The sequence below is a fragment of the Entelurus aequoreus genome, linkage group LG04 (genome assembly GCF_033978785.1).
Source record: "Entelurus aequoreus isolate RoL-2023_Sb linkage group LG04, RoL_Eaeq_v1.1, whole genome shotgun sequence".
NCBI lineage: Eukaryota > Metazoa > Chordata > Actinopteri > Syngnathiformes > Syngnathidae > Entelurus > Entelurus aequoreus.
Window position 1 is genome coordinate 42,301,963 of NC_084734.1, and position 23,278 is coordinate 42,325,240.

The 23,278-nt window shown below is 39.0% G+C and overlaps 1 protein-coding gene across 1 annotated transcript in view; it reads right to left on the reverse strand.

Moving 5' to 3' along the window:
• phip (pleckstrin homology domain interacting protein) overlaps window positions 1-22,411 on the reverse strand; it is a 34,344-nt gene extending 11,933 nt beyond the window's left edge. Inside the window, exons 1-18 of the mRNA XM_062044923.1 lie at window positions 21,909-22,411; window positions 21,732-21,790; window positions 21,615-21,644; window positions 21,435-21,494; window positions 17,383-17,533; window positions 17,211-17,309; window positions 14,563-14,723; window positions 8,593-8,814; window positions 8,399-8,499; window positions 8,178-8,248; window positions 8,003-8,103; window positions 7,556-7,596; window positions 7,134-7,232; window positions 6,761-6,917; window positions 3,252-3,386; window positions 2,821-2,949; window positions 2,509-2,734; window positions 103-270 (exon numbers count right to left, since the gene is read on the reverse strand). Of these exons, the coding sequence (XP_061900907.1) occupies window positions 103-270; window positions 2,509-2,734; window positions 2,821-2,949; window positions 3,252-3,386; window positions 6,761-6,917; window positions 7,134-7,232; window positions 7,556-7,596; window positions 8,003-8,103; window positions 8,178-8,248; window positions 8,399-8,499; window positions 8,593-8,814; window positions 14,563-14,723; window positions 17,211-17,309; window positions 17,383-17,533; window positions 21,435-21,494; window positions 21,615-21,644; window positions 21,732-21,790; window positions 21,909-21,948 (2,050 nt within the window). The 5' untranslated portion in view covers window positions 21,949-22,411. The remainder of the gene's footprint in view (window positions 1-102; window positions 271-2,508; window positions 2,735-2,820; window positions 2,950-3,251; window positions 3,387-6,760; window positions 6,918-7,133; window positions 7,233-7,555; window positions 7,597-8,002; window positions 8,104-8,177; window positions 8,249-8,398; window positions 8,500-8,592; window positions 8,815-14,562; window positions 14,724-17,210; window positions 17,310-17,382; window positions 17,534-21,434; window positions 21,495-21,614; window positions 21,645-21,731; window positions 21,791-21,908) is intronic.
• Window positions 22,412-23,278: the final 867 nt, after the last annotated feature.

Below are 23,278 nucleotides of genomic sequence, written 5' to 3' on the forward strand. Positions count from 1 at the left end.
ATAATGTAATTTAGACAAGCATTCAAGCACACACAGCACATCAGACTAAACTGACATCCAGTTTACAACTAACAAGAAAGATGTGAGAGTCATCACTTATACCTCTGCTGACTCGGGTGCTTGCAGTAGCAGCAGCTGGCGCTTGAGCAGCAAGAACAGGTGTCTCATTGGAGACTCGTCTTTGGTCCTGTTCCTGCTGCAGTCTCTGGATCATGGTGTCCAGGGGACTGGGACTGTCCGCCGCCTGCTCACTGACCACTTGGTTAAGACCTAATAAGAAGAATGAGAACAAATTGTGTAAGAAAGCAGGATTAAAAAAGGTTGTACTATCCATTTGCCTAAGTATCTCTTACTTATTAGGCGATAATTATGCACAGTAATTAACAGTAACTGGCTTGTAAACGGACAATAGTATTGTAATTACTCCACAGGCATCTCGTTAGGACTGATAATGTGCACATAATCAGTTCGATGGGTCAAAACTATAGGTAGTAAGGCTGCACAGTTAATCGACATCGTTTTAATTAGTGCAATACCATAACTGCAAGAGGCAGAAGTTTTTGTTTTTCTCCAGCTTCACCGGCATTTGAGTGACAGACATGTTCACCAATCAGAATTATTAAGACTTGTGTTTCGTCACTCGCTTCAAACTGGGAGAAAGAGGTCTCACTCTGTGCATCGCTCTCAGCACCTGAGCGCGTTTATTTAACAGTAGAAAAAACTGAACGCAGTGAGCCCTCTTTTTAGTCAGCGCAAACTTGCGATTTACTAGTGAAAAGTTCTGTATAGTATGGGAACAAACATTAGGAGGTAAAAAATATGACTACAAAGCCAAATGTCTCGCTGTGGTAATATTTCAGCTTCACATCGGATAGGCAATTTGAGCCCATCAACTCGCACGAACAAGGGAGAATTTCATGACGGCAATTAAAAAAACTAAAAATAAAAACAACCCGACCTAGTTATTTCAACTGGGGGAAAAAATGTACTTTAAGAGGTTTTTATTTCCGTTAAATTCTTGCTTATAAAAATGTGTCCTTTTTTGCGGATCTATTTCGAATAGCTAAAAGTTATTTACCTTGCAATTACAGTACAATAGTAAACAATTCTACAGTAATGATAAACATAGTTTATATCCTTAGAAATTGTTTCTTGCATTATTATTTTAGATTATGATTCCATTACCTTATAACCACTGGATAGTTTTAATCGGTTATATCTTTAGTTTAAGAGCATTATGTAGACAAAAGCGCTGAGTCTGTCTGTATGAAGCCAAATATTTTTAAAGTAAATTATTGCATATTGTTCACTTTAAGACAAAAATATGTTGATTAACAGTCTAAAAGTAACATGTCTTCCTTTATGTCATTAATGTTCTCATTCATCTAGGTCATTATAATCTCAGGGCATTCAATCAATCGCAACTGGACTATTTGGTTTGTCTTAAAAGATGTTTCGCCTATTATCGAAGTAGGCTTCATCAGTTCATGCTCATTGACTTAGATTGGTCAGATCTACTCGAGCAGCTGGTGCCAAAGAGCATCTGTTACCAGAATGTTTCTAACTTCTGTTATTTGTTGGGACCTCAATTGCAGAGTCTTATAGGAATGGTTGAAAGGACCGTTTTGTATTTGGGAGATACAGTAGGTGGTGTCGCAGAACACCTCCTCTGTTTAGGGATGTTTTTTTAACCTTGACATAAATGGCTCCCCTCACTCCTCTTTCGTACCATCCGTCCTCCCTGTCCAGAATCTGTTAATTTTTGTCCTCAAAGAAGTGCTGTTTCTCCTTGAAGTGCAGGTAGACAGCAGAGTCTTGGCCTAAAGAGTTTGCCTGTTTATGATGTGACATATTTGGTTTAGTGGTTGTTTTGTTTCCCCAATATATGAATCACCGCAGTCATCATTACACTGGGTAGCATACACCAGATTGTTTTTGTGGGTGTGGGTCGTCCGGTCTTTAGGACACACTAGTCTCTGTCTCAGGGTGTTGCATGGTTTAAAGTGTACTGGGATTTTGTGTTGGTTAAAAATCATTCTGAATTTTTTTTAGATAGACCTGATACATATGGAATGACAATATTTTTGTGTCTGTCACCTTTTTCTTCCTCATCCACTCTGTTCTTGATTCTTCTGGAACTGGATGCACTTTTCACAAACGACTAGTTGGGGTAACCGCAGGGGTCCTTCACTCGTTATTTTCACAGTTTTATGCATTTATATGTATAAAATGGAAAAATCGCAAATCAAATAGAAATCACAATTTTGGAGACAAAAATCGCAAATAACAATTTTTCTCTAAATCGTGCATCCCTAAAAGGTACCTAATGTCCTAATGGTCTAGATATCCAGTAGTAAAGTAGTCCACTGTAAATCCTTCAATTGTTTTAATAAAAGCCTAATTCGGCTTATAATTTTTTTTAGACACACAGTAATAGAAAATGTGCCAAATTGATCTGTGGCCTATTTCTGACATGTCTTTCTTAACAGTGGTGATTGAAGTCTGCACCTGAGGAGGTGACACCCATCTGCGGTATGAGCTGCTCATCCCTACAGCCCTCCCTGCCGGGCACCAGTCGCTGATATCTCGGTGGGTGGGGGTTACCGTCCACGTCTACCAAGAAGGGAGGGGGCATGAGGTGGGGTGCCTGCTGAGTCTGCTCGTCCAATACGTAGTTGTTGGCGTCGCGAATCAGCGGACGGTAGTCGGTGTGGAAGAACATCTGGTCGGCGATCTTGAGGTGTATATGAATGAAGTTTAGTTTGTCACCATGACATGGGCGACAAGTATTATCATCACGTGCGTGCATGCCAGCCTCACCTTGTCGTACTTGCTGCTAGAGCCAAAGCCAAAAATGAGCAAGTGACCATGGGAATCGGTGGCGGCAAAATGTTGCCCATCTGGACTACACTTGCAGTCAAACAACGCCCCGTGCCCTTGCCCCTCAATCTGTAAGAACCAGAAATTCACCTTTGGATGCTTTCTCTTTGTTAGATTCATTTGTGCATAGTGACGCTGAGTGCATTTATTAATACATGCAACCCACAGCCAAATTTACTTCAAACATAGAACATCTGCTTTATATGTAAGGGCGACTTGTCCAGGGTGTACCCCGCCTACCGCCCGAATGCAGCTGAGATAGGCTCCAGCACCCCCCGCGACCCCAAAAGGGACAAGCGGTAGAAAATGGATGGATGGATGGATGGAAGAAAAACAAAGGCAAATCTCTTTAGGCGGGTTGGCGAACTCACCATGTTGAAATAGGAGCGTATTTTGACTCCTCTGGCCAGGTCCCATACGATGCAATTCCCGTCATGCCCCGCTGAGAAAAGGATCCTGGGATCAAAGGGGTGCGGCTCCAGGACAAACACCTCATCCTCGTGACCCTGTCGGGGTGAAAAAACTAAGTTTAGACGCCAAAGAGGCAAGCTTCAAGCAAAACATCCCTGTGTCTGAGCGTCCTTGAATGCACCACTGGAGCATTTTTACTTTAACAGCAACAATGTGACAGCACAGGTAATGCATAATTTATCACATATTTAGCAAATTTTGTGTATCACAGCTTTTTAGGAAACATCTATTCATGTAGGGCTGGTCCAAAAAAATATTGTAAATAAAAAAAAGATTGTAATCTCGATTAACACATGTATACAATCCCATTTCTAAACGTGGACGATTATCCACATGCTACATTATAAACAAACGCAACACCACCGATGCCTCCTCTCTCAACCAATGGTAAAGCGTCTTTAAAACACACAAGTCTTTTGCTGCTGCCTGCCGCATAGTGGAAAGTAAAAAATTATGCAGAGGAACTACTGTGTTAAAGAAAATGAAACAAATGAAAACTCCAGTGGTATTTATGGATGGGCACTAAAACTCTGTTGCTTAAAGGCACCTATACCACGGTGTAAGTGCAGAATGGCAAAACTATACAAGGCACAAAAAAAGGAAAACAGACATCAATATCCGCAATCCTGTACAATCCAATGCTAGACCCACAAAAATTCCAGAAGACATAGAGAGATAGTAGCATTTTTTTTTCCTAATGTTGTTACGCTGAATAGCAAGAATAGCAATGAGCAAAGTTCATACTGCTCACTCTACGTTAATTACCATTTGAATGCTTTTATTTTTTTGTATTCATAAAGTTCATTAGTTCAATAATCATTGCTTGAAAAATTGTGCTAGAGAATAATAATCTCAATTTTGAGCAAAAATAATTGCGATTCGCATTTTTGCCAAAATCATGTAGCCCTCTAATCATATAAACTTTATTATTTGTTTGTGCTACAAAATGACTAAAGGAAGTGAACATATTGCGAGCAAATGCTATGAAAAAGAAAAGGGGTAAGACTAAATACGCTGTTTTTCCTTTTCTCATTTGTGAAATGTAAAATTGTAAATATGTAATGTACCACATTGTAACTGTATGCAAGTTCGAAATATACAAATACCATAACCATTATCAGGCAAGTAAATACAGTGGTTGCCTGCGTATTTTAGATGAATTTGAAACAAACTAACACTTTATTTGTGGGGGGAAACCCACCTATTTGTGTTTTTCTCAGGAAATATCCCGGTTTTTATGGGTTTTTTTTGGAAAACCCATCTCATTCTCCCCCCTTAGTCTCTAACAACTTAAAAGGAAGTGATAATACAGCAATAAAATGTACAGCATATTATTAAAACATCCTATATCTACGTAACGAGGGGACATACACTACCGTTCAAAAGTTTGGGTTCACCCAAACAATTTTGTGAAATAGCCTTCATTTCTAAGAACAAGAATAGACTGTCGAGTTTCAGATGAAAGTTCTCCTTTTCTGGCCATTTTGAGCGTTTAATTGACCCCACAAATGTGATGCTCCAGAAACTCAATCTGCTCAAAGGAAGGTCAGTTTTGTAGCTTCTGTAACGAGCTAAACTGTTTTCAGATGTGTGAACATGATTGCACAAGGGTTTTCTAATCATCAATTAGCCTTCCGAGCCAATGAGCAAACACATTGTACCATTAGAACACTGGAGTGATAGTTGCTGGAAATGGGCCTCTATACACCTATGTAGATATTGCACCAAAAACCAGACATTTGCAGTTAGAATAGTCATTTACCACATTAGCAATGTATAGAGTGTATTTATTTAAAGTTAAGACTAGTTTAAAGTTATCTTCATTAAAAAGTACAGTGCTTTTCCTACAAAAATAAGGACATTTCAATGTGACCACAAACTTTTGAACGGTAGTGTAGGTGTAAGAAGGCGACGGTCTGCGTGGTTGTGGCAGCACTAGCTCTGCAGCGGTTAATGTATGATCCGAGCTTGTTACTAGCATTTCAACAGTCAAGCAGTGTGGTTTATGTACATGCGGCAGTGGAAGAACAACATCATTTCCGACTCCTAACTAAGAAGAACCAGCAGCATGTGGAGCCCCATACCACCATTATCGTCTTTTAGAGGTAGATAGAGGCAGCGCCACAGGAGACAGAAGCACGGTCGTAGTGCTAGCCGGACGACGAGGCTAAAGACTAGAAGACCGTGGCTCCATTTATACTGGACACCAAATCTGATTTCTTTGCCCTCAAGTGACACACACCGGATATGTTTTTTGCCAGTCTAAAGTCACCAAAGTGCTTTAAATCTGATATTTTCGCATCAGATTTGGGCCACATAAGGAGGTAGTCCGAATACATTTGGAATCTGATCTTTTCAAATGTGACCGCAGTCTGAACAACCTGTTTGCGACTTTTACGTCATCTTTGGTCAAGTTACCACGCCAAACCCCGACACATATATGTGCCACCACTCCTGGCTGTGACACCCATTCCTTTCTATGGCCAACACGGAAATCGCTGTAAACAAAAGTAAATCAATTAAAAAATTAATAATAATAAATACAAAAAAAGTTTACATGTGTTTATTTGTATTTCTGGTCTGTAGATGTCAAAAATTCAATAAACAAAAAAACCAAATTGAGGTAAACAACATCTGAAGCACAATCACTTTCCTTTTTGCAATTCTCTTCTTCCTCATCCAGCAATTGTTTTCCATCGTCTGCCTACTTCATCTACACAACAGCCACAGCACAAACCCACTAACACGCTGATCTGTGGTGTCCATGTTATTTTGTGTAGTAGCTACTTCTTTGTTATTTTACGGAATCCCGTCAACTTCCTTTGTTTTCACTTTGGCGAACTACGCAGCAAGTGAAGTTGAGATCACATTGGGGCCAGTGTACGTTCATACTTTTAAATTAAACAGCTGGGGAAAAAAAATGATTTGAAAAAAATCTGATTTGGTCCTTTTTGGCCTACAGTATAAACGTAGTCCAAGATTCCATCTGTTATCTCTCATCATCATTCATTGGTGGTGACTGCTTATACATTTTAAAATGTATTCAAATGATGTGTGAGACATATTAGATGGCTTCAAAGTGTCAAATTGAGCATTTTTATTGGTGATCCAATTGTTTTCGATATTAGCTAGGGGTCTTTGAACGTAACAACCCAAATGAGCAGGGATCTACTGTATATACAGCTCCTTATACTTAAGGAGCCCTATAATTGGCTGCGTTCCTGTTCAGTCTCCCTATTCATTGTTTGTTTAATCTTGAACGGAATTGTGCTATAAACCTGCATTTTCCCCCCGAGGATCAATAAAGTATCTATCTATCTATCTATCTATCTATCTATCTATCTATCTATCTATCTATCTATCTATCTTAGTTTGGGTTGCCATTGTGTTGATGTGCTTAAAAACATACCATCAAGATGTGGACAAGGTTTCCGCTGATGGAATTCCACACCTTCAGTGTCAAATTGTTGGCTGCCGTTATCACCGTACCATCGTGGCAATCCCACGCCACCATGGTAACTTTCAGCTTGGTCACCTTGTCTTCCAGCGGAGGTGGGTTGTACTTCCTGAAGGAGACGTCACAAATACTATTAAAACCATTTGGCCTCACCTGCTGTAAATCTATAACTAGAAGAGCAGTCACTCAAAAACATGTTTTTTTTTCTTGAGCTTAAAGTTTTACATGCACTTTTAACAGAAACAGACATACAGACACAGAAGCGCACACCTACCCCTAGTTGCAATTCCTGCATAGCAGAAAATGCAGAATTTGACTGACATACCCTGGCAATTTGGTCTGCATGTCCAGCAGAATGCTCCTCCAGCCCTGCGGATGCAGCTGCCAAATTCGCGCTGTGCCATCCCGACTGCCACTCACAAACCTGAAAAGGAACAAACACACACATTCACGCAGCAGCCACACCACTAACACAACTGTTTGTAGTTGTATTTACACACTAGCTCATCAAATCTAAACACAGACCTTAAACCACTCTTCTTGCAAAAGTACAAATCTAAACTTAGCCGGTGTGCATGATGGAGGTGCTTTAGTATCCCATGTTTGTGTCATGTAGGAGCTCTTGAGTATAGGTGACACTTCTGCTGACACCTTCAAGTCAGTTGTTGCAACACCCAACGACTTCGTAATTTTAAAAAACTGCAGTGTGTACTCAAAAATAACAATTCACAAGCCGCACAAACTTACCGGTCACTGCAGTGTGAAAACTGGATGCTGTCAACTTTGTCCTAATTCACAAAAATACAGAAAAAAAAAGTCAACAGGAGTAAAACGTCTTTCTCAAGTGGTGATGAAATATGACATACATCAGTACCTCAGTTTTCATTAGTAAGGCGGTCCAAAGGGTCAGATGAAAAACAAATTGTACGAAAACTGAAGCAAGTTTTCCTACAAGAAATATTGTACATCGTTTTATACCCCAGGCCCATTTAACCGTATGATAACGAAGATGGTATATAAAAACATGTTGGAAAGAGTTTAAAATTAAATTTGAATCATACAACATGTGGGGTGTACGAAAACCGAGGTACCACTGAATTAATAACTTACGACTTTAGAAATAACTTGCTGACAGTCGCTATAGGACTTGATATGCTGGTCGAACTTAAAATTCCACTTCAAATGCTGACTCACTGTATGGGACTCCAGCTCTGAGATCTTCTCGGGTTGTCCTGAACCAAAGTAGTAGACCCTGATAATGTGGTCAGTGCTTCCCGTGGCCAGGAACATTCCACCTGCACATAACAGGACATAATTGGGCATGTAGTTCTTCTATTTTAGGTCATGGTGGCTTGAAAGTCAGCATCACCTGCACTGAAGGACGAGCACATCATCTGGACGCCGGGTCTGGAACGCTCTGTGAATTTACTGGGCCTCTGACTGCATACATGAACAGAAAGACAACTTATTTTCATTGTCTTTCTTAATGAACAAACAGTTAATTTGCTACAATATCACATGTCAAAGAACAGGACAAATAACTACATTCCAAAAAAAGTGTGCACTAGTTAATGTGCAGCTGTATCTCACCCAAACTTGAGTGTGCGTGCATCCCACTGCCAAAAACAGATGGTGCCATCAGCACCCGTGGAGGACAGGTAGCGCTTGGAGCCGCTACACAAAGGAGAAAACTGCAAACACAACCATTTTAAGGTGTATGTGCTTTGTTAAAATAAATCAGTGGTTTGGAATTAAATGCACTCCTACAGTTAGGCACGCCTCACCTGCAGCGAGGTGATGGACGCCGCATGGCCCTCCAGGACGGCCAAGGGCGCGCACGTCTGCAAGCACCACACTCGGATGGTTTTGTCGCAGGATCCGGCGGCGATCATTGTGTTTTCGTAGCTGACTGCCATGTCGGAGATCTCGGCGGCATGGCCCCGGAGCGTCGCCAGCAGACGCCCGTCATCTGTCCCCCAGATCTTCACCAGACAATCATCAGAGCCCTAAAGGGGAAGAAGTCAGTATGGTGACTTTGAAAGAATAACCTGTTTTTATCTAACAGATGCATTCACTGATTGATTATTTTGGTACCCTTTTGACAATGTAATCAAAAGCTAGAGGGTACCAAAATTTGTTGGTGTCAACCCATCCTCGTGGTACCCATTCACAATTTTCAACAATGGAACCACTAAAAATGTAACTGTGTTAAAAAGAGTAACAGTACATACCTTTTTTGGTACCCTTTACCACCTTTGAAAAGGGGTGTCTCAATACAACTTTTTTACTTCTGATACAATATCGATAATAGTCTACATAAATAGCCGATATTGGTCCAAGAGATCAGCATCAATCATACATATCTTTATTATTTTGTAGTGTGCAATGTTATAAAAGGTTTGATCAAGTGAAATTACTCAAACAGAGAACAATGGTAGGTATGAAAACACTAACTTGTTTATTATTAATAATCTGGAACAATGTTCCCGCTAATTTTCATGTGTGTGAGCAAAGGTACAAACTCCCTGAGCATTCAGTGGACCACATGTGTGCAAACAGCATACCTGTCCCAAACCTGACATTATAGCAAGTTAAATGTTCTATTATTACAATCAAATGACATCTGTCATCTCCATTACATTATTTTGTAATATAAGTGATTTGGCCTACTAACAATGAAAATAACAATAGAATCTTTGTTTTTATGAGCTATGAAGTAGTATTCTATGTGCGGGTGGGGGTCCTAATTTGGAAATAATTTGTACCCTTTTCAGAGAACACATTGAGCTTTTAGTTCTTTTTAAACCAATCACATGTTGCACAATGAAATGTGTGCTGTAGCACAAGCCCATAATGAAGTGTTTGAAGTGTACATTTCTGTAACTTTCTGTCTAAAAATTATGTAATTACAGTGTTTATTAGCATTTCTGCAATCTAGTAGCGGCATTTCATGATTAATATCCATAAATTAACATTCTTAATAAATGACAGTAGAGTACGCACATGTGATTGGCAACTGTGAGTGTACAGTACTTGTTTGTTTCCTCATAATAAGAGTTATAAGTATTGCACTTTCTTAACTCTGCTGCACTGTTGGCTTTAAACTAACTAGCAAAACAGTGACACATGCATAACATGCTGTTAATGTTAATGGCTGGGTGTGAGCCGCATCATAGCGTAATGACCTGGCATTTAAAGTTTGTGTGGTGTTGGAGTTGTCTGACTTTTTGTGTGGCCATAATTGCATCAGTAGCTATGGCTCAGTCCAAATACTCCTCATTTATCAATGTAGAAAGACTAAACAGCACAGCCACATACAGTAAGCCAGGTTTTAAATTGTTTATTTTTTGTTTTCGCAGGTCATGAGCTTTGGGTTATGATCAAAAGAACAAAATCACGGGTACAAGCAGCCGAAATGAGTTTCCTCCGTCGAATGGCAGGGCTCCCCCTTAGAGATAGGGTGACAAGCCTTGTCATTCTAGAGGAGCTAAGAGTAAAGCCGCTGCTCCTCCACATCTAGAGGAACCAGATGAGGTGGTTCGTGCATCTGGTCATCCTGCCCCCTGAACGCCTTCCTAAGGAGGTATTTAGGTAGCGTTCCACCGGTAGAAGAACACGGGGAAGACCCAGGACTTGGTGGAGAGACTATGTCTCCCGGCTGGCCTGGAAAACGCCTTGGGATTTCCCTGGAAGAGCTGGACAAGGTAGTTGGAAAGAGGGCAGTCTGGGCTTCTCTGTTTAGGCTGCTGCCCCCGCGACCCGACTTCGGATAAGCGGAAGATGATAGATGGATGTTTTCACCGCTCATTACAACAAGCCAGCAACGCGGTTGAAGCTACTTTGTTTTTTGCTTCATCAGTAAGGTAACATCATTCATGTTTTTGAACAGTCTGTACATCTTAAAAAATATTTTCACTCCTTGACTTTTAAACCAGCATCAGAGTTGTGTGATTTTAGTCTATTTTATTTAATTTTATGTATTTTTTCTATTTTTAGTTAAATGTTTTTGCAATTGACTCCGTTAGTTTTATCCTGCATCTAAATGTGTGTTTTCACTTTGTGAAACTTTTATTATTTTTTTAAATGTGCTATATAAAAGTGGATTGGAGTGGAACAAAAGCTTTCATTTAGGTAGAACTATCATGTGTTATATTATCTAACATCTTTAACAATCTGCATTATTTTGTAACAGTCTACTTTTTCTTTTAAGATGTCGAAGTTTAGCGTATTAAACATTTTGACATCATTAAAACATAAATTTCAAAACCATAGCAAAATGTTTGTCATGGCCTGGATTAGAACCCAAGACCTTCTGCTATGCACAGCAAATACTAATGACATCTGCCACGGAGCCACCTGAAGTGTGTACACAAAATGTGTGTTAATATTCTAATCAGTGACATGACATGGCCAGGAATACGTTTGGGGTAAAAATTGTAAATGAAGCGCCTTGTCATTCAATAATTTACATATTAATGTGCTTCCTCACACAAAACCTTTTCAACCTATATTCAATTGAATAGACTGCAAAGACAAGATACTTAACGTTCAAACTGGAAAACGTTGCTATTTTTTGCAATTAGCTCATTTGGAATTTGATGCCTGCAACATGTTCCAAAAAAGCAGGCACAAGTGGCAAAAAAGACTGACAAAGTTGAGGAATGCTCATCTAACACTTATTTGGAAAATCTAACCGGTGAACAGGCTAATTGGGAACAGGTGGGTGCCATGATTGGGTATAAAAGCAGCTTCCATGAAATGCTCAGTCATTCACAAACAAAGATGGGGCGAGGGTCACCACTTTGTGAACATGTGCGTGAGCAAATTGTCCAACAGTTTAAGAACAACATTTCTCAACAAGCTATTGCAAAGAATTTAGGGATTTCATTATCTAAGGTACTTGTCCAGGGTGTACCCCGCCTTCCAGCACCCCCCGCGACCCCGAAGGGAATAAGCGGTAAAAAATGGATGGATGGATTATCTAAGGTCTGTAATACCCTCGAAAGGTTCAGAGAATCTGGACAAATCACTGCACGTAACACTGAATGCCTATGATCTTGGATCCCTCAGGCGGTACTGCATCAAAAAACAACATCAGTGCGTAAAAAATATCACCACATGGGCTCAAGAACACTTACGAAAACCACTGTCAGTAACTACAGTTCGTTGCTACATCTGTAAGTGCAAGTTAAAACTCTACTATGAAAAGCCAAAGCCATTTATAAACAACACTCAGAAACGCCGCCAGCTTCGCTGGGCCCGAGCTCATCTAAGATGGACTGATGCAAAGTGGAAAAGTGATCTGTGGTCTGACGAGTCCACATTTCAAATAGTTTTTGGAAACTGTGGACGTCGTGTCCTCCGGAACAAAGAGGAAAAGAACCATCCGGATTGTTATAGGCGCCAGCCTCTGTGATGGTATGGAGGTGTATTAGTGCCCAAGACATGGGTAACTTACACATCTGTGAAGGCACCATTAATGCTGAAAGGTACACACAGGTTTTGGAGCAACATATGCGCCATCCAAGCAACGTTATCATGGACGCCCCTGCTTATTTCAGCAAGACAATGCCAAGCCACGTGTTAGAACAGCATGGCTTCATAGTAAAAGAGTGCTGGTGCTCGAATGGCCTGCCTGTAGTCCAGACCTGTCTCCAATTGAAAACATGTGGCGCAATATAAAGCGTAAAATACGACAACGGAGACCCCAGACTGTTGAACAACTTAAGCTGTACATCAAGCAAGAGTGGGAAATAATTCCACCTGAAAAGCTTCAAAAATTGGTCTCCTCAGTTCCCAAAACGGAATGTTGTTAAAAGGAAATGCCATGTAAGACAGTGGTAAAAATGCCCCTGTGCCAACTTTTTTGCAATGTGTTGCTGCCATTAAATTCCAAGTTAATGATTACTTGCAAAATAAAAATTAAGTTTTTCACTTCGAACATTAAATATCTTGTCTTTGCAGTGTATTCAATTGAATATAAATTGAAAAGAATTTGCAAATCATTGTAGTCTGCTTTTATTTACGAATTACACAACGTGCCCACTTCACTGGTTTTGGGTTTTGTAAAATCCATCGTCATGTCTCTCATAATGATTGTGAACCAAAGACAAAATTCAAAAAAAAAAGTGCAGTTCTCCTTCAACAGTCCATCCAGCTGCTCCAACATGGCCTTCCCAGTCATAATGAACCCCCAAGCCACATTTAAAGTCATAACACACCAATCAATCACTTATCCAAACCTGCTTGTACATGCTCATTGATCACACACTAATTGAAGGTCGCTTCTTGTAAAACACTCGTCATGTCTGCCATTGCGGCAAATCCACACACTTACACAGGCGAAAATAGATAAATACATATGATCTTGTGCAGAAGAATGTGGAGAATGTGAGGGAGACGTTGGATGAATCTTAATTCTGGCATTTAGGCAGCGGCTGTAATAAAGTATGTTCTCCCGTTATGATGAGAGCTAGCAGGGAGAGAAGGCAGGGTGAAGGATGGGGGAGACAAGGTATCGGAACAAAGGAGTCGACGGAGGGAAAAAAACACGGCAAGAATGAGCACAGGAAGTGTACGAACATAAATATAGATAACAGAGGAGTCAATCTAATGCCACCCCAACCCCTATCTACCTTCTTACCGGTGTGAAGTTGCCCCCCACCTCCCACCTTGTCCAAAATTCCCTAAACGTGTCCCAAACATTTGTGCTACAAAATGTTTTGTTTGTGCCGTTATGGTTTTGAAGTTATTCTAAAATACATTTTCTGACTAGTGATGTCATGCAGCCCCTCCACCTTGTCCAAATCACCACAAACGTGTCCCATTATTTTGTGCTACAAAACTTTTAGGTCTAAGTAATATAGTTTTTCAGTTATTAAAGTTTCCATATTTGGAATCAGCCCCACTCTTGTCAAAACCTCAACAAACCAGTCCCAATCCTTTGTGCTACAAAATTTTTGGTCTAACTATTATAGTTTAAGTTATCAAAGTTCAATGTTATTACCATTTAATAATGTGTTATTCATAACTAGTCCCAACTGTGTCAAAATCTCCCCAAACTCGTCCTATTTGTTTTTGCTGCAAACATTGTTGTTCTAAATATTATACATTTTAAGTTATTAACAAAATATGGTTCATAACTAGCTCCCCCACCCTCTCAAAATATCCCCAAACCAGTCCTAATCATGTGTGCTACATTTGTGTTGCAAAAATGTTTGGTCCAACTATTATAGTTTTTAGGTTATTAAAGTTTTTTATTGTATTAATGTGTTTTTATTCAAAACCAGCCCTCTAATCATGTCCAAATGTCCCCAAGCATGTCCCAATCTTTAGTGCTACGTTTGTGCTGCAAACATATTTGGTCCAACTATTATAGTTTTTATGTTAGTAATTTTTTTGGGGCTGATTATTAATTATAATTCATGAATATCTTAAAAACTATTATAGTTAGACCCAAAGATGTTTGCAGCACAAACGATTGGGACAAGTTTGGGGAGATTTGGACATGGTTGGAGGGCTGGTTATGAATAATAGCACATTAACTCCATTTAAAAAAATTAAAGTTAATAACTTAATGAAAATGGTAAACAAGCAGCAGGCAGCATTTGTGAAGCAAACGGCTACAGTTCATGAATTATTCCTTTAAACACACACACTTCTTTTTTACACTTCCTTATTTCCCCGTCTAAAGCAACAGTCATGTTACACATTAACCAATTAAGTAATGTTTAAGTTGCCTGGGTTCAGCTTACAGTGAATATGCGGCGTCCCGTTCTGTCGAAGGTGACGCAGTAGACGGACGACAGGTGTCCCAGGATCCTCTTGTGCATCTTCATGTGCTGGTAGACAGCGGTCGGCACCAACTGCTGCAGGCGGTAGGAGCCGTTCAGTCGACGGCCGTGACATGTCTCCACTAGATGGCAAGAAAAGATGTCACATGAGGACAATGCCAGGCAGGAAACATTATTTTTTACATGGCGGAAAGCAAATTACAGCGGATCGTCAAGTCTGGGCTGTTGAACCTTAGGGTTGTTTGGACCTTGAATTCTAATTTAGCCCATAAGAAATAATGAAAACAGATTTAATCTGTTACAGGGTCAAAAGTCCTAAAACATTTACACTTGTATATTTCTGAATAATTCATTTTACATAAGCCTCTCTCACACAAAAATAAAGCTACATTTATTGACCTTGAAGGAAATCTAAATAAATTAAACTGGAACCATAGTAAAAAAACGAATCGTTGCAAAAATCAATTGTGAAGCCGGATTATGTTTCTGCAGTCACTACGCTACCCCTTCTAACATCAAGGTTAGGCATGTGATGTGCATTTCTCTATTGAAACTCTAGGGGAGGTGTTCACCCTAGAGCAGTGGTCCCCAACCTTTTTGTAGCTGCGGACCGGTCAAATCTTGAAAATTTGTCCCACGGACCGGGGGGGGGGTTATGGTATTTCATTTTATTATTCTATTTTTTTTTGTCATAAAGAAATACAATCATGTGTGCTTATGTAGTTTTTTATGTTGATTTAATTTAAAAAATATAAAAATTTAAAAAATTACCAATTGGTCCATGGCCCGGCACCGGGCCACGGCCCGGTGGTTGGGGACCACTGCCCTAGAGTACAGTCAGTAAGCATAGCTTATTAGTTTCCTTTGTGAGTGGATATGGTAATTACAAGAGCGACTGGGAGTGTTGCTGCAGTTGGAACTAACCAATCAAAGATGAACGGTGGTTAGAATGTTGGCCTCAATATTAGAATCACCATTTAATCATTGCTGTGTGGAGTTTGCATGTTTTCAGCCTTGGTGGTCGAAGCGGTCGCAACGCAAGGTTCGCTATTTGTTGGCGGTGCTTGTCAAGCAAGGAAGGTGCATTTAGAGAGGCAGCAGCAACATCAAAAATGTCTACTAGATCGCACAGAATTAACTAGGATTGGACGATTACAGCAAAAATAATGATCACAATTATTTTGATTGATACTGAAATCACGATTAATAAAATGATTATTCATGAATTTGAAAACATTATTATTTATTGTATTACCAATACGCAACTTTAAACATAATTTAAAATGAACACCTGAGTAAAGAATAACAAGTAAAATAACAGTAACAACAATAAATCAAAATAACAATAGCAATATGTAAAAATTAAATCCAGTTTTCCTGTTTAAGTTTATTTGAATTCCGTTTTTTACCTTTTACACTCTTTTTACCACTATAAAGTGTGTGCTTTTTGTGTCATGAATATAATTTGACATTTACGTTAATTAAATGCAAAAATCCTCACATGCAATACATCTTTGGACAATTTTGACCAGTAGAGGTCAAAGCATAGTCATGTTGTGAATGTATCAATAATGTACATTATGCTTGTGTAAGGTACTTATTTGAAACCTTTATTTTGTTAGTGCAGTCAGACTAGATGTTGTGCACAGCGCTATTATTGTGAGGGTGGGGGAAGTGTGCTGTTGTTCTGAGCCTGATGAGTAAGGAGACAACTTGAGGCTGTTTAAAAAAAAGAAAAAAGAGCAAGCTTCTCAAATTTTGACTGTTGTCCTGTTTGTACATTGATCTTACATGGATGATGATCTTACAAGCAGATGATGAAATGTGTTGTGGGTGTATGGGTTGTTCTTGCAAACTTTAGCTCATTAGTTTAGTCGGTGTTTCAACTGGCCGTCTCACATTGTCTAATTCAGAACGGGGCGGTTGAGTGTTTTGGGCATAAATGAGCTGTACCGGACAAATTATTTTCCCAAATAAATGGTATTTTCCCTCACAATGAAAGCATTTCCCTCACATTTATGTCAGTGTCCTTAATATTCTGCGTTAAACACTGGATTTAGTTTTATTGGCCAATTCTGTGATTCCTTCCGCGGCTACGTGAATGTGGAAATCATGCGGATCACTGATTAGCATTAGCAATTTTACATGGCGATTTCAACACCTCCGAATTTGTTAATAAAACTACACTTAACCCTAACACTTTTTGGGGCTCAACAAAAAAAAACACCATAAACTATACACCACTGCCACCTAATGTCTTCAACATCAACTGTAATTGCAACTTAATGTTATACTTGCAAATTATAAGATAACAATAAAACAATATATAACAACTGGACAGCAGTTATCATTGTAATCAAATGTTTTAAATGTTGCAATAAAAAATTTGACTTTATTTTCAAAAACAATTAATTTTTATTAATATGCACACACAAATACCGAAAATTGGTACCGTTTTCAATTCCCAGCTACCGGGAATTAGTACCGTATCGGTTTAAATGTGAACAGTACCCATCCCTGCTGACTATAGACCTCAAATAGAATAATGAAGAAAGATCAATGATAAACACTATTGGTTTTCAATTAGCAAAATTAAAGTGGTCCTTTACCGATGTTAGGTGGGCTCCCATAGATGATGGGGGGCTCTGGTGGTCGTCCACAGTGAAGTGCAGCCAGTGCTGAAGCCTTCCATACTACATGTTTGCAACCTTGAACAACACAACAACAAAAGTATATTTTGTTTAAGAATTTGGGAACCTTACAATGTGTGCATTCACTCACTCTTATTGGTGCGGAGAAGATTCTGTCTGCCGGCCCCCAGCAGGCTGGTAAGTCCCGGAATGCTGGCCGGGACATCCCGCTCGAGCAGAGGACACACTCTGGAGCACACCTGCAGCAGGTGGTCTGGAGTGATGTGCTGGTGAAGCTTCACCTGCATACAAACACACATGGTCATCTTGCAGACCATCTTTTGTATAGACAAACACATCAGCAAAAGGGCCATGAAATTAAACATTTTTGTAAGGACTGTCAAGAAAGTGTCACGTGGTAAAGACACTTACCAATGAAACTGCATATGGTACCTCTTAAAATACGCCCAGTTAGTTTAAAACTGGCTCCACACAAAAATTCAACAAATTATTTTGCAACGCAACGAATTAATGAATTCGACAAAACACAAACACCCACCATGATTCCTATTGTACACACCTTTCATGAGGACAATTTCAAAGTCAAATCACAAACGCTCCCAGAACACTACAGCTGTGATGAATTGTGTTTTTAAATGTTCAAACTTATTGTTTTTTTTTCTTCAAAAGACATGGCATTATGCTTAAATTAAAGAAAATATTTGCTTCATTGTAGAGAAGACATTAAAAGGAGGCAACATGAACATCAGCCTTTTTTTCCCCACAACATTCTAAGACACACTGATACTTGGCAAACCAGATATTTAAAAATAACGAGTTTGTACAGAAAACATTTATCGATTCGGCCTCAGGAAATACAATTAGTAGGGTGTTAGTATGTGTAAGTATAAATTGAACTTTTGGTAAGATATTGTGTATTTTGTATGGGTGCTCAAAAAATCAATTCACATGTAAATCACAATTTTGATTTATACTGATTCTAAATCAATTAATAAATTTCAAAAATAGATTGCATTTTTTATTTTACTTATGCTAATTTCTTTTAAGAATCCCTTTTTATTTAAAAAAACAAAAAAAATATTATTGATATTATTATTACTACTGTTGCTTTGTTAATTTTGGTTTCCTTATTCTCAATTGCTTTGTAAATGTCTATCCTAAGTATTGTAAAGCTGGGATTGGGTTGAAGTTGCTCCATTTTATTTTGCTAGACTAACAATCTAGGATTTTTGTTAAAAAAAAACAAAAAACATATATATATATATATATATATATATATATATATATATATATATATATATATATATATATATATATATATATATATTTATATAAATGATTTTTGAGGAGGTTTTTAGGTCAACAATGTGTATAGGTAATATGTCAGCAGCCAAGAGAAACTTTTATAACCACTCAACTGTTTTGAAAAGGTTATATTATAATTTATATACCAAATAATATATCACAATTAGAGATGTCCGATAATATCGGAAATTATCGGTATCGTTTTTTTTATTATCGGTATCGTTTTTTTTAAATTGTTTTATTAAATCAACATAAAAAACACAAGATACACTTACAATTAGTGCACCAACCCAAAAAACCTCCCTCCCCCATTGACACTCATTCACACAATAGGGTTGTTTCTTTCTGTTATTAATATTCTGGTTGCTACATTATATATCAATACAGTCTGCAAGGGATACAGTCCGTAAGCACACATGATTGTGCGTGCTGCTGGTCCACTAATAGTACTAACCTTTAACAGTTAATTTCACACATTTTCATTTAATTACTAGTTTCTATGTAACTGTTTTTATATTGTTTACTTTCTTTTTTATTCAAGAAAATGTTTTTAATTTATTTATCTTATTTTATTTAATCTTTTTTTTTTTAATTTTTTTAAAGGACCTTATCTTCACCATACCTGGTTGTCCAGATTAGGCATAATAATGTGTTAATTCCGCGACTGTATATATCGGTATCGGTTGATATCAGTATCGGTAATTAATAGTTGGACAATATCGGTATATCGGATATCAGCAAAAAAGCCATTATCGGACATCCCTAATCACAATCATATTGAATCAAGAATTGATTTTGAATCTAATTGTCACCCCAAGAATCTGGATTGAATCATGAGATAACTGAAGAGCCTCACCTCTATAATACTTTGTGTTGCATGCAAAACAGAAACTGTAATTATTCAAAAGCAAATGTATTACCTTCGATTGTACACCACATCTGTGTAAACAGTTCTTAATAAGATAATTTGCATAGACCTGTGTGTACTATATATGTGAAGTGTACACTGCTAGCAGCATATACAGTGAGTCACTCTCATCTAAGAGCTATAGCTGCTATATATATCGAAACTGTCACAGTAACAGATGACCTTACAATACACGTTTGCAAACAAAAGGCCTCATTCTCAAACAATGATACATTTAATATAGGGATGCTTTTAAATACTACATTGTACACTACAGAGCCTAAAATGACCTATTTCTGAAATTAAAGCAAGCAGTGTGAAGCATTGTGTGTTCTTAGTTCAATGTGAACACATTCAAATTAGATATGCAGCAGTGGGCAATGCTGATATAACCACACACACCCACTTATCAGTGCAGCCTCTGCAACACACAATTAATGACTGCCTATAATTACATCAAACATCATTGCTGGTACAGGACATGTGATCAGCATTTCTAAGCACACATCCCAGCGCCTCACACTCAGGTGCACACAGCCATTATATGTACACAACCACTCACATATTCAGAACACATTGTGAAGCCAAAACCAATTTGCACCACATTACACATCTTTAGAATTCCAAGTGTTGCAAACATATATTATTCTAAATACATCGTGAAATTAAGTTCATGGAGATATGTTTGTGTGGATGTATCATTTAGTCAAAAATAAATATGTATAAACGACATTGCCTGTGTTCTTTAAATAATGTGCTCGAAAAATGCTAATAAAGCATGCAACTAATTCATTTGCAATAATTAATTAGCCCCAATTAATAGTTTTAATTAATTCACCCCCGTGTCTCCTCCCTAAATGCTGAACCACCTTGTGCAGCAGCAAAGAAAAATAATTAAATATATGAATAACTGCTTCATGTGTACAAACGTCACATAACCATTAGTCCAAACTATTTAACAAAAAAAAACAATAGTTGCAATGTTTTGGATACAATAGAAAATACAGTATTATTAGAATGGAGGCAGGCTTGAGTGGCAGGGAGTGGGGGGGGGGGGGGGGGCATACAGTAGGAAAGAGCACATGCACCGAGGAAAAAATATACTTTATAATTCCACAAACATTCCACTTGTACACCATTTCATGTAACTATTCATATAAAATGTGCATATGTTGGTGTATGAGCACTGCAAGTATGCATGTAAAATATTGCACTTGAAATGGTTCAAATGTAATTTTTAAATATTAATGGATTAAACAGTATTTAATAGTAAAGGGTGTGGATTGGACATATCAATATGCTGGCAAATATACGAGCAATGTAAGAGGAGCATCCATTCACTCCACGCCCCTATGCGCCCTACAGATAGCATTTGCTACGTTTTAATTAGTGCATTAATTGATTATTTAGTATTGTGTATACAATAGTTGCACATTACCTCGCATCGTCATGTGGCATACCTCCACTTTCAGGTCAAAAAAGGAAAAAAGAAGAAAAAACATCCTCAACGACAAAGTGCTGCAGTCTGGTAGCTCCACATAAGGATTTAATCCAATTACTGTTTACATTCAGATGAAAAAACAGATGAAAACGTTCCTGTTTCCCAGCAGCAGGAGTGTTGTTGTGTTCGGAGCGGGGCAGCAGCGCCTCCACTCCAGGCTGGAGTGTTGCAGGGAGTCCCTCCCCCGGATCCACGGTGCTCTCGCAGCCACAACGCCAGTGACGTATCAACAATTCCACACACTTTTAACTTCACTTTTCCTTTCAGGACACGCGTGGGGACACAACCTGCACTCGGGAGGACAGGCCAATGTTGACCCCCCACTTAATGCACAACTATCTGCTTCTCGTTTGTCAAATTCAAAAAAATACTTATTTCTTCTGAGCATCTGATTGGAAAAAATGCGGGAAATTCAATTTCTAAAGTTGCTGTGTAAAAGTTTCTCCCTTACAGAGAGAGGCTGCCTTACCAAATTGTCATATGTCCCGGGGTGGTCCTGCCCGGTCCAGTCCTGCCTTTTGGGCAGCAGCTACCAGGAAAACAAGAATATTGTGTAAGAACCATAAAAGCATGAATAGTTGTTATGAAACGTATAAGGATGTGTTGAGTTTTAAAAAGCGACATTGCAGCAGCATAACACAGCCCTTACCTCCTGATCCTCCACCTCCCTTATCAGCGTCTGGAAACGGGGTTAAAAAAGACAAGATTACGCCTTATGGCCGCCTCTGGTGTTTTGTCAAATATAGCACAATTGATCAGAACCAACCTGGGCTGCTTTTTGGCACGGCCCTGCCTCCAGAAAACGGGCGATTAGGAAGTAGAGCTCTGGTGTGGTGGCGGGCGGAGAGAAGAGGCACGGGGTTACCGAATTCGTCGGCGTGGGAGAAAAGGGGGGACATTAACGACAACCTTGGCGCATTTTCTCCCGAGCTCCACTACTTACCAGAAGTTAGCCGTGCCATGTGATGACTATCCGAAGCCATGTTTTGTCGAGGAGGGCAGCAGCGCCGGAGCCGGGCCGCTCGGTGTCGGTAGCTGCCCTGTAGCTGTCACTGTTTATCCACCAGGAAGAGGCTGCCTCCATTCAACACCACAGAAAACAGGCCCGGCTCCACTTGACGTGCTCCTCCGCTCGGCGCCAAGTGTAGTGCGCATGAAACGGTTTAGATCACTAAACACCGCAAGCAACCACTGAAAAATAACTATACGCACATGTCACAATCGCGTGTGTGTTAATGTTATTTTTAATGGTGGACTTTGACTAAAATGTGGGTGTTTTTTTCCCAAATCCCCCTCCCCCTCTAAGGAGCAAAAACGCGGAAGGATATTAGCAGTGTGTTTCACCGCTGTAGGAGAAGACAGTAATGGCAGCCGTCTCGTCGTGGATACGTTGCGAAAGTGCTCGCTGTTTTACGGCATTTGATGCGTTAATAACGACCAGTTCACCATCTTGTACATTTAATCTGGACATTTTGGATGTCATATTTGGTTCTCGAGTCCACGCCCGAGAGGATTCTCATATAGCCGCGAAGCTAGCTCTTGCTCCTTTAAAAAAAAATCCAACATGGCTGTGTTATTTTCTTTTTAAACGTTTATTATTCTCTGCTAACAACTCGGCGTGGAAGACGTCCATGAACGTCTCTTCCGAATGCCGCCTGGCCGTAAAATGGGGGAAGGGTTGTTAGTGGATGGGGCAATGCAGCCTAATGAAGGAAAGCATGTAACTTAGTGGAATTCCATGGAAACGACACATTTGGGCAACATTGTGACAATTACCGCACAAATATGAAGACAGCTCACTTCCTCTAGGGTGACCCAAAAGCAGTTTAATTTATTACAAAGTCCATGAAATACACATTTTAGAATGTAAAATGACAGTACATTAGGGTAGGAGGAGCGATCCAAATATCTATTGTATCAAGTCCTCTTCTGTTTATTTTGACAAATTGTTCTTGTGCCATGAATGTTGATACATTGTTGATTTTGATATTTTTGCCATTTCACTGAATCGGTGCTGATTTGTTGATACTTGTAATTTCAAAACAAATGTACATTTTGTCTTTGTTGAACTCTAAATCTGACAATACACATAATGAATTACTTGAAATGTGACTTATGTAATAATACATTTTCTGTGGGTGTGTTAACAGGACTGAGTGAAAGCCCAGGGACTAAAAATGCATTTTGACAAAACTGTTTTTTTAAGAAAATAAACTATGGTTTGGGAAAGGAGTAAAGTCTTGAAATTACATGTGTCAATGGAGAAGTAATAAGAAATACATTTCTTACTAAATGTATTTGTTCTTTCTTTTT